This window comes from Letharia lupina (genome assembly GCF_014066315.1).
Source record: "Letharia lupina isolate WasteWater1 chromosome Unknown contig_2, whole genome shotgun sequence".
Lineage (NCBI taxonomy): Eukaryota > Fungi > Ascomycota > Lecanoromycetes > Lecanorales > Parmeliaceae > Letharia > Letharia lupina.
Genome location: NW_023502971.1, coordinates 2053211 through 2065846, shown reverse-complemented (window position 1 = coordinate 2065846; position 12636 = coordinate 2053211). Strand labels below are relative to the sequence as shown.

The following is a 12636-nucleotide window of genomic DNA, read 5'->3' as shown; positions in this document are numbered from 1 at the left end:
AAGGGGTGTTTTTCTGTAGACTAGTGAGGCTACTCTCTTCAGTCTGATCGCCCACGTCACGGAATCGTAGTTCCGCCACATTAAGGACAGCGGCTCGTGGCGACGTTAGGCTGATGCTGTCGAAAATAACACGAAACACCATACGGAGTGCGTCCAAGACGCAGATGATAGGCGAAGATCGTAGGACGAAGCCATATTTGGAAGGGAATGTCCCGAGTATCATAGCCGAAGGTTGTCAGACACCAAAATACTGATTGCGATAATATTTCATTCGACTCGAGTTCCGCGTCAAGATCTGGCACATCCTCGATAGAGCCCGCTGACCCAACAAGAAAAGGACCTCCTTACGATATCACTCAAAACCACAAGCCGAATAAACCATTCCGCCCGTCCCCCCGGCCACTTTGCAGGAACGAGACCAGCTCGTCGTCGTGATCGCGGCGAAGAACTGGAAAGAAGAGCGTGGAGCCGTCCACCTCACAGCTTCCTGCAGGCGGACGGTCCGATGGACTTTGACCCCCGATAGTCCCAGTCGAGGAAACCGACTGCAGTCATCCATTCGCGAGGTACGAAGCAGCAGACTGCTATCGCTACCGACCCTTTACATCGAGTCGAAGTCGAAGAGGGAAAATCTCCCAAGGAAATGAAGACGCGGCCCGTGAATCGCATCAGCGCCCGCAAGCCTGCGAGGTTGAACGTTGTGTGATATCTCGCAGCCATAGCCATCTTGGGGCTTACAACAAGATATCGGCCGAATCGGAGCTGCATGATCCTTCTCGTTGTAGCAGAAGAAAGGCCGGGACGGATTCCGCGAATCGTTGCGACTGGAGCAGAAGGGTGGTTGCTAAAGGTCTGTTACTACCTAAAACGTAGCGTATACTAGTATCGCTGCAGCAAGGCACAACACCAAACGATACAGTCAGAGATCAGCGTGACGTGGCCAGGGAAAGACTCGGCTACGTAAGCAGCGTTGTGATGATGCGAACGGGAGTGAGTAAAGGGGCGAGGGAGAGGAAGCAGAGCTTCCGAGTATAGACGGCAAGATGTCACATCATGCGCACTATGGCCCCCATGTCGTGCTCTAACATTAAGATTCTGGGCGATGGGACATGAAGAGGTGGTTTGGAGTGGGATACTCCAAGAGCGCGACATGCCCTCATTCCTCCTCTCATTATCAATCCTTTAACATGAAATGTCCCCTTCAAACTAAAAGATCAGAGCTATCCCTCGCAATCATAGTCAAACTCAACCGCATCACCGCCCTTAGCACCCTCCCGGCTCTCAGCGTCCGCGGTGCAGCCATCGCGGACGAGGCCAACGTCCAAAACAGTCGTCAACCACGCCCGCGGTTCCGACGATCCGAAGATCTGGCGCCCAACCTTGACCCAGAGGGCAGGAGATGCCTTGAGCGGTTCCACCGCCATGCTCGACTACTTCACCCGGACGTACCGCACCGGCTTCGCCGCGGCCGTTGAATCTCACCCTCAGTGCCGATCCGCCGTGCCAACGAGACCCTCCCCCCCCGGAACTGCCAGTGTATGATCGTCTGGGTGATGTCCAACGCGCATCTCATGTCCTGGAACGGGGACATCCGCACAGGGTCGTCCAATCAAATCATCAGCATGGGTGTTTCGAATGCGGGCAGATTGGAGCTCCAGAGCGCGGGGACCAACTCTACGGGGTTACATGTTGGGGATTCAGGGGCCCGGGCGGCAGGGAAAGGGGGAGCTGCTGACTTGAGGTCGTACCTCGGCAGGCCGGAGTGTAGGTCGTTGCGGTCATGTGCCAGTGGTGGTGATGGCGGTGGTGAGCAGTGGGAAAAGCATCTCGGTCGCGGCTGGCCTAGTCGTTCATATATATACAGATAGCCAACAATAGAATTCCGTCTTCCCTCAAACCATGAGGAGTACCCGTCTGGACTTGACACCGATCAAGCGGTGCCCGGTCAGAAATGCCAACTGCCCCATCCGAGTTGAATCTTCCATAGCCACACTCACCCCCCTCAATTGCCGTGTCCCCAAGTCGCCGCGATCCCAAACGGAGTCATCGCACCGTCCCACACCCAATCACATACCGTTTCGTCAACGACAGCTGACCAGTCTCGCAGGGTATGGGACCCTTCAATACGAAAAATTCCCCTCCAGTTGCGATGAGAAATCCACATGGGAAGTATCTTCGGCGAGGGCGGACGCGTTGACAGCTCGGCACGAAAGGGTCTCATAAACCATGACTATTCCACCTCTCGGCGCCCAAGGAAGACGGAAGTCTATTCACGACTGAGTTGGGACGAGGGGATGTTCCTTGTAGGGTGTGGGCTGCAAAAAGGATATCAAAGCTTGGCACCTTCGTCTGTCTCCCACGCGCACTGGTCTATATCATAATATCTGGCACTGAGACAATCCATGCGTATGAGACAGAGATCGATAGTATACACTTGATCTGTAGAGACCAACAATCAATGATTAGTATGGTATTCTGATTGTGAGATTATTTCCCGAGGGAAAGGGAACGAGTACTTTAGCATTAGAGAAATGTCTATCAAGAAGTTGCTTGAGCTTACCGTTGTGTTCTTCTTATCGTGAGTAGGTCACTGATCAAACTCTTGGTTATCATTGTTGTAGGCGGTTTGGTGGTGTGGGATCAAATCACGATGCCAAGAATTATAAGCATCCTGCACACGCTGACATCAGACTCGCAGCGCGGGGTCTCGGCATGCAAGAGCGACTTCTTGTCCAATCAAATGCACTGTTGCCTGTTTGCTGGTCGCGCACGTCCGATGCTACACAAGCACTCGTAGAATTGAACAATTCTACGGACATCATCCCTGAATTCCACAACATCCTCGTTGCAACACAAAACCTTCCCTCTCGAATAAACGGGTGGCTCACAGAACCACAACTGACCGACGCAGTTGACCGACGCAGCATGGATCCTGAACCAATAACATGTCGGATTCGAGTCAGATGGGGGAGCGGTGATGTTCCCCATGTACACGCCATACGAAGCTTGACAGATATCAAAGATTTACCCGATATGACAAAAGAATTGCAACAACGATGGGCTGAAGAGATCGTGAGGTTATTCTTATCAAACCCCGGTCCAATTGCGGCCATCAGACCCTGGGATATCCTTCTGCACCAACATGGTTCCGTCGTGGCATTGTTGTCAGAAAAGGGAGGTCGGAGCTTCTACCCCTCTCGTTTCCGGATCCCTCCTCACAACGTCCTCGGGCTTGACGAGGGAGAGAGGGTGACGCGAGCGGAGAGGTTTGCATTAGGTACTCTGCTCTACGAGGTCATGACAGCAAAAGAACCCTTCGAGGAGCTGAGCGAGGAGGAGGTGCAGGACCATTACCGTCGGGGCATTTTCCCAGATGACGTCTTCTCTATGGCTATGGGGCCTTATATCCTTGGGTGCTGGAGTCTGGAATTCGAGAAAGAGATGGAGAGACTCCGTAAGTAATTCGTGTAGGCTATTCGAGCATTGTTGACGTTCCCTAGTCGCTGAATCCGGCCAAGTATCAATTGGTGGTCGATTTCGTGCGTACGCCAAAGCTCATCCCTTCCTTCTTGCCTCCCAGGTCACAGGTGGAGTCGTTATGACAGCTTCAGTCATTGCACTCCCTGGCCTGGGACTAGCTGGGTTTGCAGCAACTGGTCCTGTTGCTGGTACAGCGGTGACCGCTTGGCAATCGTCGATCGGAATTGTACAAGCCGGTAGCTTATTTGCGTGGTGTCAAAGCGCGGCCATGGGGGGCGGAGCAGCTGTTAATGGGATCATTGCCTGTGGCGCGGTAGGTGGAAGTGTAGCATTGGTAGCCACGGGTGGAGCGATCGCAGGTGGGCAAACGGTGTTGACGCCGGAGAAGATGAAGGAGATGTTTCTGATGGCGTACCGCAAGGAAAACAGCGGACTCAAGCCTATTGAGGCCGCGGACGAGTCAACAAGCTAGAGTATGACAACAACAAAACGACAGCGCATATATGACAGGGAGCTCCAGCACTAGACGACACCTGTGAAGTATTCAGTAGTAGAATGAACTTCACTCGATCATGACCTGTTGCATGCCAAACATTCCACGCAATCGGGAACCGTCATCGTAAGCGTCCAAGATGTTTGTGCTGATGTCCTGTTCCGGGTCGCTGGGGGTTATCACATTTACGCAGCCTCAGGACAATTCTCATCTTTCTCTTTCTGACTTCGACAAATGGCTGTTCTGGACTGCTGTGCGGAATGGTTCGCTAAAGGATGGCATTCTATCAAGTGGTGCGCTCGAAAACATATACTGAATCCCTGAGGTCAGCGTTAGCAGTGTATTTTGCACAGGCAAATGCTTCTAGCTTACGTCTGCGGTCCTGTAATGCCTGATGATCGAGCTATGCTTATGCTGCAAGCCGCAAGACCGTGAACTTAGGTAACGCACGGTACTTAGACCGCCATTGAAGAGCTTCAGTAAGCGTACAGGTAGCATGCCCTCTGTGATAAAACACAATCAGTCCATAAAGGACAATGTAATTGGGCAGATAAAATTGGAGCCGTAACCTCCGAGGCCTCCCAAAAATAACCTAGTTCGCTTACCTACCCCTCTCCCACCGTAAAGAAAGAGATATCCTGATCACAATGGTGTTCTTGCAGAAAGCGATTCTACCCTCGTGTCTTCGTTACTCTTACCCTTTTCTCCCTCGCTGTATCCTTATCATCTCCGCTTCCTCCGCTTTCTCCGCACCAGTTTCCTCTTCCTCTCTATCGCCTTCATGCCGCTCCAGCGCTTGCCGCTGACCTTGAGCCGGCAACTGTATCAGCCACAGTTCGTGAAGAAAACGGTCCAGCATTCGTACCGAGTATGTTCTTTTGCCTAGCTTGGCCGGAGAACGAAGAAGAGCTCGGGATGAAGAAGTAAAGCCCCGCCATAGTCAGTATTGCACCTGCGCCGATAATCCTATAGGAAGTGTTATCTAATCAGCACACCAATATCCTGAAAGACAACAGCTCGATCAGTGAGACCCACCACGCTTCTGGCCTCAAAATACCGGCTGGTGAGGGGGGGCCGGCTTCAGTTGAATCTAGAGGAGCACCGCAGGCCCGGTCGATACCTGCCGGTCGTAGCGGTGGCTGTTTTGGATTTCGAAGAGGCGGGAAGGTGGAAATGTGTCTTGATGACGTTGAGGAGAGAAAGGGCCTTTGACTGGTGAGAAGAAGGCGTCTGGCGAAGTAGAGCCGGGTTGTATGGGTTATTTGGGGGGACATGCTCTCTCAATTGCTGCGGAGCATATCATCCCTGAGGAGATGCGGGAAATTGTAGAGGTGGTGGAGGTCAGGTATGTAATCCGTGATCCTTCTGTAGGACAGTGGGGCAGTGGGGCTACATAGCGGCGTCGCAGATGTTTTGGTTGTGGCATCCACGCTCATCCAAGGTGCCCCTTGAACCATCGCCGATTGAGTACTTTAGCATCCATCGCCGATATTGTTGTACACGAGCATCCGACAGCTCCGCAAAATAAAAAACATGAGATTCTGAGTGTGGGGTAGAACACGCTAGAGTACGTTCCGAGCCTTCCTCGTTAGCCTCCGGGGAAGCCGGTAAGACCAACGGACCCCTCGGATCCAAGGTGTTGGCGGCGTCGTCATTGCACATCTTTACAATTGGTAATTATTGTTATCTAGGTATTAGCGTATATAGAAAACATTGGAATACTTGGCATTGAGAAAAACTACGGCTTACAGCTCGGCAGGGGTGAAAAAAAGTTCGAGAGGTGAAGCTTCGACAACTTACATTATCTTCTTAGCCATGGTAGTGGTAGCTATCTACGTCGGATTTATCGGGTTTAAGATATTGCAAATCCTAGTGAATACGAGTAGGTGTGTGTGCGATTTTCTTAGTGCCAAGTATTCCAACGTTTTCTGCACACGCTACCTTAATACGTTCAATCATCCACACGTCGCAGATCAATTCGCGGAAAACTATTATCATTCTCCTTAAGACTATGATGCAGCCATACTCGTATCTTCTCCATCACCCTCCGACAAGGTTCCCAACGTAAGATGATTCCCTCAGTCGCCGGCACAAATGGTCAGATTCAACATACCATTAACCAGTCTAATGCAAAGGGTTCACCCTTCACAGCTGCCTTTCCTGATATGTCTCAAGATTCTCTCAAAGCACCCGTAGCGCAAGATACAGACTCCGACCGGGAGCCAGACTGTGGGCTGCAGGCATCGAATGCTGAATTTCGCGAACAAAAGGCCGAAGAGTCGATAGAAAAGACCAAGGAACAGAGGGGCTGGAGAAAGGTTATCAGAAACTTCACTCCATCGTAAGCTCAAATTTTGATATATCCCCCAGCGTACCTTTGGGCAAACGAGTTGCCTTTCGTCGTTCCTTATATTCACTTTCATGACGTGGTCTGAGAAAATAATTGGCTGAATGTAGATAATTCAATCAGATGGTTCTCGGTCATAATGGGCACCGGCATTGTATCGATACTACTCCACAATCTTCCCTATAACGGATCATGGCTCTACTGGATATCTGTCATCATTTTCGCCTTAAACGTGTTCCTCTTCAGCGTTTTCCTCCTCATATCAATCCTGCGTTACACTATATATCCGGAAATCTGGTTCGCAATGGTTCGCCATCCAGCACAATCACTCTTTCTTGGCACCTTTCCAATGGGTCTTGCGACTATCATCAATATGATTGTCTTCGTTTGCGTCCCCGCATGGGGAACCTGGGCGATCTACCTCGTAAGTGCAAAACCGTGCAAAACCGTCGTGCTGACATGCAAGTCAAGATTCTGACAGCATTAGGCTTGGGCATTGTGGTGGGTGGACGCTGTGATAGCCGTCTTCACCTGTTTCTATCTCCCATTCGTGATGTGAGTAGCTCTGCGGACTTTCCCATATCTCAATGTCTCAATGGAAAAGCTCAGCCGGCTTATCACTTCCAATACAGTATGTACTTCCACAAAACCGAGCTTTCTACAATGACAGCGGCTTGGCTGTTACCGATTGTCGCAACAATCGTCGCGGCAGCTTCCGGAGGTGTTGTCGCTGAAGTCTTGCCTAACCCTAATCACGCCCTGTGGACCGTTATAGTATCTTACATCCTCTGGGGCACCGGTATCCCTCTCGCCATGGTCGTCTTAGTAATCTATTTCCAACGCCTCACCGTACACAAGCTACCTGCACGCGAGGTCATCGTTTCCGTATTTCTGCCGCTGGGTCCGCTGGGCCAAGGCGGCTTTGGCATTATGCAGTTGGGGAAAGTGGCTCTTCGCGTCTTTCCAGAGACCCACACACTTGACATGGCTGCCGGAAATGCCGGAGAAATTTTGTATGTTGTGGGCTGGTTGATAGCGCTCATCATGTGGGGCTTTGCCATCGTCTGGCTTTTCTTTGCGCTCGCCAGCATCAGCCGCAGCAAGTTTCCGTTCAATATGGGCTGGTGGGGCTTTACTTTCCCGCTTGGTGTATTCACCGTTTCAACGACGACACTAGGGAAAGAGATACCGTCGATGTTCTTCGAGGTGCTTGGTACAGTACGTATTCCAATCTGAATTTCCTTGGCAAACAATGGCTGGCTGTATGCAGCCGCGAGTAAGACGAGATCTTGATTATGACACAAACTGATGCGTGACTGTGGTCAGATCTTCTCCATCTTCGTGACGCTGCTCTGGATCATGGTCGCTTGTGAAACTGTGCGCAAGCTCGCTATGGGAAAGCTTCTGTTCGCCCCATGTCTGAAAGATCTAGAAGGCATCCAGCAGGCGCAAGCGAGAAAGCACTTCGGAGAAAAGGCTGTGTGAGGGAGCATAAGCAACGCCATTAAGAACATAAGGAAGAAAGTATGAAGGTGGTCATGCTCCGATTTATATACACGGAATCGCCCAGAGAACCTTCCGTTGATTCTACCCGATTCTAGGGGCTCTGCCTTACGAAGCTTGTGAACCCACGGCGATTCTCAAATCTTCTTCTGCATGAAATCAAGCGAGGCAACTGCCCTTTTTTCAGCAAGCATGCCGAGGATCTCGCCAAAATCAACGCCGCCTTGGAAATCAAGGTCAAAGCTCAATGGGAGTCCGACACAGGCATATGACATGTGGGCTTAATGAGCCCTTCTGGTAAGAAGCCTGAGTGGCGTTTCACTTCGAGGACTGGAAAGGTCACTACCACGGCGAAGGCGGAATCAACTGATATCGCTATCAAAAGAAGGTCCGTATCCTTAAGCTTCTCAAGACCGCTCAGGAATACAAGCGTAATCGACTCGACAGGAAGGTAGTGGAGGGCAAGGCTTCGGCGTATGCCAAAAATCAGTCTTCTTATCAGTCGATATTCTCAGAATGCCATGAGGCGGGAATTAGTCCGATCTCAATTGCATTGAGTCATGCTAGCCTTGAACCTAGCGTTATGTATACTACTTAGGATGGCGCATCCAGGATTCGAAAAGAGGCCGAGGGGGGTTGGAAGAAGTGCTGGACACAGGAACGCTCTCAGAAGAGAATTCAGAATTGGATAGAGCTTATGCCCAGGCATATTCATATAGATCATTCGTCTGAAGGGCGGCAAACGCGTATAGGGTAGGCAATCAGGGAGGGATAATATGACCGTATGATTCGGGCTGACGAGAACATACGAAACCACATGAAGCATCTCCATTAGACAATGGTCTACGCAGAAATGTTTGCGAAGACTGCCAAGCGTTTTAGCGTATGTGCAGGACTTTTGGTGCCGACCTCCGTAGTTTCAGCCCTAATTCATCCGATTAGTCGATGAACCGTATTGCCTCCTCCAAACAACAGAGACACATTTCTCACGACTCGGCGCAAGACCACCAACGAGCTCTCCACCCACCCAGCACACGAACCCGCCCCCGCTACCCAAACACCACACCCACAAACACCCAACCAAAGCAACCATGCCTCCCACCCCCCCTCCCCCCCCCACGCCCCCTCTGACCCTCATAATCCGCTTCACGACCTCCCTCCCGGACCTCCCCCTGCCCATCGTCCACCCCCGCGCCACCACCCCGACCACGCTCGCCACCCTCATCCGGCCGCACCTGCCCCCCGCCCTCGCCGCCTGCCCGCTCCGCCTCATCCACGCCGGCGCCCTCCTCCCGCCCACCGCCCCCCTCCACGCCTCGCTCCGCCTCTCCGCGGCCGGCCCACCGCCCGCCCGCCTCTACGTCCACTGTTCCATCGCGACCGGCGCGCGGCTGTCGCCCGCCGAGCTCGACGCCGAAGCCGAAAGCGCCGCCGTTGCGCTCTCCCAACACGACACCGCGGGCCGGGACGACCGAGCGTCATCATCTGCTCCCGCCCGCACCGCCGCCGACGACGACGACGACTACCGACCGACGCTGCCGCCCCCGGCGCAAGGGTTCGACCGGCTCCTCTCCGCCGGCCTCTCGGCGGCCGAGATCGCCGCCCTGCGCTCGCAGTTCCTCGCCGTGCAGGCGCACACGCACACGCCGGACGCGATGCCGTCGGGGGCCGAGCTGCGGGCGCTGGAGGAGCGCTGGCTGGACGCGGGGACGCCTTTGGACGGGGGAGGGGGCGCGGACGGGGACGAGGAAGGGGGCGGCGGCGGCGGGCTGGAGGACATGCTGTGGGGGAACGTGATGGGGTTTTTCTGGGCGGTGGGGGCGATTGTGTGGTTGGTGCGGGAGGAAGGGGTGTGGACGAAGCGGCGGCAGGTGGGGGTGGTGACGGGGGTGTTGGTGAATATCGCGTTTTGCATGCTGAGGGTTGGGGTTTGATGATGTGAGATTGGGAAGCATTCTATGTGCTGAGGATTGGGGGTTTTGACGACTTTACGCAGTTGGATGATTTGCATTGCATGGGTCGCTGGATCAGTGGGCTTCTTTCTGTTTGGATACATGATACCCAAGGACGTGTGTTTCAGACCTTTTTGGCTCTGGGCGTCTGGAACACTTCAGCATAGCTACGAGGAAGTTGCGGTTGAAATGCTGTTTGTTGATCATATTTCTGGTTCTGCAAGTCAACCAGCACGTAATGCTGGCTATAGCTGAAGCTCATCTATAATGCATGTGGCTCGAGAGCTTCCACCCAACTCTAACCCCAAACTCAAACCCAAAAAACAGGACACTGCCTCCTGCACATTTGGACAACGTTGTGATGGTATTGTACACAGCGAAGCAGAAGCTCAAATGCAAAACCCAAGCGATCAGCCATCAAGGCTAACAAGAATTAGATTACTGTGTAAGAGCCGTTGTATGTAGTTTCGTTGCACTGATGAATACGCAGCCATGATGATCGTGTCCGAGGACACGAGGCCGTTAGGATGGAAAACGCCGATCCCGCTATGCATATTGTGGATAAGATTTAGAGAAGTTGGGTCAAAGGGTTCATTCGCAATGCTTGAAGCAGCGTCCTTTGGGGAAAGGACAAAGGAGGCGCAGTCATTTACAGTCGTTCACGAATGTGTTAGTTGGCCACGAATGTGAGGTTTGATGCCTGACCACCAGCGTGTTAGCAAAGCGCAGCGAGCAGTGTACATTCACATACCATTGTGTCAAATTCGGATTCGTGTAAGCGTTCACGTGGTTGGCGATATAGTCCGTTGTCTCATACCCTTCGGGATCACACGTGACACTGGACGAAGAGGAAGGATCCTGGTAGATGCGGACGTAGTCAAAGCGCATGGTTGCAGGCAGGGTAGCTTCAATGCCCGGGAGATCGACGTTAGAAAACCCAGTGGACATGCCAAAGTTCATGACGACTGCCATGGGCTCCACTGGTATGACTCGTTGTCCCACATTGCCGTTGGGGCCAATAGCTCGAGCATCCAGAGTCCATGCCTCAATATCGGCTACAGACCACGTTACACGGCCAGTTGGTCCGGGGGTATAGTAAAAATTATACGTTGCATAGCCATTGCCGTCGTACCAGTCATTGTTGATATTCGTCAGGCCGGACAAGGCTTGTTGGAATGGCGCTCCCTGGTAAGTATTGAGAAGTGTGATAGAATTATCATAGACTTCGATGAAATCTGTGTCTTTGTCAGCTTCGATGCAGAGGGAGAGGAATTACACATAAGAATGGAATGGCGTCACCTACCAGTATTTGGCTGGTACCAGATGTCGAAGGGAGCAAGCTGGCAACTCTGAGACACCACACCTGTCATATCGGTGTTATCGAGGCCCAGGGGGGAAACCGTAGCTTCGAGCACGTCAAGTTCAGGCGCCGACCGTGATTTGCCTGGTGTTGGGTGATCTTGGCCTGCGCATGTACAAGCCGGCAATCGCATTCCTGGCTGGTAGCTGATCCCATCGTTCGAGCTCTGATTTGCTGTTATCCCAGGGTCGCAGGTATTACCATAACTGAATGGCCACATTCCGTCCGTCGTAGCTGCATAGCCTGGTCTCCCCAGGTTTCCCATAGCCCAGAACCCAGGCCAGAAGCCTTGTACGTCTCCTCGCCCAGGTAAAGATAAGGAAGCCTCGAGAAGCCCACCAGTGAAACACATCTGATTCCACGATTGTACCATCCCCGAGCGATAGTTCAACCCGTGGTTCTCGAAAGCATCGAATCTGAGCTCGAGAACACCACCCTTGGTCGTGACGGCGTCTGGGTCGTACCACTCCAAATCTTGAGTTACACCATACCACAAGTTCACGGCAGTAAAGAAGGGGTCGTCTCCAGGATAGAAAGTGCGGCCATCTGTGTTGAACTCGTCCGAGAAGACCAGATTCAACGTCGTCCCGTCTGCAGCCGTCTTTGTCTTCATATCGCTTGGTGTGTCCGGATCTATTAAGCTGGTGCGAATGTTTTTCAACAGAGGTATCTTCCCGACATCAATACAGTCTGGATCCGAGGCGCACTCATTTGGTGGAGGTTCGAATCTTTGCACGAATGTTCTACGCACTTGTCAGCATAGGCACCAAGTACGCGATAGATCAATGGTTCCTACAGTATAGGATAGCCAATGAAGAGGACCAATAGTCCTAGGACCACAAGACCAAGACCACCGATGTTGGCTACTCCTCGTTTAGTGAAGATATTACACTCCCTCGACTCCTTCTCGTTTGGATCAGGATTATGTAACCAGTCATCTTTTTCTACATCTTCTGGGAATAAGAGAAGTCCAGCCGAGGGCAATATGTTATACTTTTCAGATACTGTTTGGGTGTTGACATGCTCATCGTCGCTGCCCGCTCTTGATGGAGCTCGTGATGTTGCTCTTGAATCTGCAAAAGGGTCCCTTCCGTAACCTCTGCCATCTGAGCTGAAACTGGTTCTTCGCGATATCCCCTCCACCGGCGATCCGGGGACTGACTCTTCGTCTCTGAATCTGTGTGTTCTTGATCGTGTTGGTGGAATGAGCAGGCTCTCGGCTGAATCCATGGGACCGCCATTGTACATGCGATTCAGAGTGGGATTGTTTCTTACTGACGGCGCCGTCAAGGGTCTTTGTGGAGGGAGTAGGGATCGCGCGGACTTCTGCCTGCTTGGCCCTGTCGGTCGGTTGTTGAGGACATCATTTGCGAGGAGATTGTTTTGCGAGCTGTTGAGGCGCACATGAGGCATATCTCTCTCTAATGGGGTGCCAGGCGGCGATGTTGATCGACTGTCAGCCATGTTGCGAGATTGATCGAAGCTCGGTCAACGAAGGTCG

General features: G+C 52.4%; 5 protein-coding genes across 5 annotated transcripts; 3 read left to right on the top strand and 2 right to left on the bottom strand.

Moving 5' to 3' along the window:
- Window positions 1-2531: 2531 nt before the first annotated feature.
- On the top strand, window positions 2532-3952 carry HO133_004676 (uncharacterized protein; the record flags this gene model as incomplete). Its single annotated transcript, XM_037295592.1, has 3 exons — window positions 2532-2578; window positions 2622-3454; window positions 3501-3952. The coding sequence occupies 3 exons, from the start codon at window positions 2532-2534 to the stop codon at window positions 3950-3952; spliced, it is 1332 nt and encodes a 443-aa protein (XP_037157593.1).
- A 90-nt stretch (window positions 3953-4042) lies between these two features.
- HO133_004675 (uncharacterized protein) lies at window positions 4043-4832 on the bottom strand (the record flags this gene model as incomplete). Its single annotated transcript, XM_037295591.1, has 6 exons — window positions 4043-4142; window positions 4200-4293; window positions 4346-4364; window positions 4424-4476; window positions 4583-4611; window positions 4672-4832. 6 exons carry the CDS (start codon window positions 4830-4832, stop codon window positions 4043-4045), a joined length of 456 nt encoding a protein of 151 aa, XP_037157592.1.
- Window positions 4833-6042: 1210 nt separating this feature from the next.
- Window positions 6043-7805, top strand: HO133_004674 (uncharacterized protein; the record flags this gene model as incomplete). Its single annotated transcript, XM_037295590.1, has 5 exons — window positions 6043-6314; window positions 6444-6744; window positions 6808-6875; window positions 6953-7538; window positions 7647-7805. The coding sequence occupies 5 exons, from the start codon at window positions 6043-6045 to the stop codon at window positions 7803-7805; spliced, it is 1386 nt and encodes a 461-aa protein (XP_037157591.1).
- Window positions 7806-8914: 1109 nt separating this feature from the next.
- Window positions 8915-9757, top strand: HO133_004673 (uncharacterized protein; the record flags this gene model as incomplete). Its single annotated transcript, XM_037295589.1, has 1 exon — window positions 8915-9757. One exon carries the CDS (start codon window positions 8915-8917, stop codon window positions 9755-9757), a length of 843 nt encoding a protein of 280 aa, XP_037157590.1.
- Window positions 9758-10420: 663 nt separating this feature from the next.
- HO133_004672 (uncharacterized protein) lies at window positions 10421-12599 on the bottom strand (the record flags this gene model as incomplete). Its single annotated transcript, XM_037295588.1, has 4 exons — window positions 10421-10475; window positions 10527-11010; window positions 11079-11878; window positions 11932-12599. 4 exons carry the CDS (start codon window positions 12597-12599, stop codon window positions 10421-10423), a joined length of 2007 nt encoding a protein of 668 aa, XP_037157589.1.
- Between the last annotated feature and the right edge of the window lie 37 nt (window positions 12600-12636).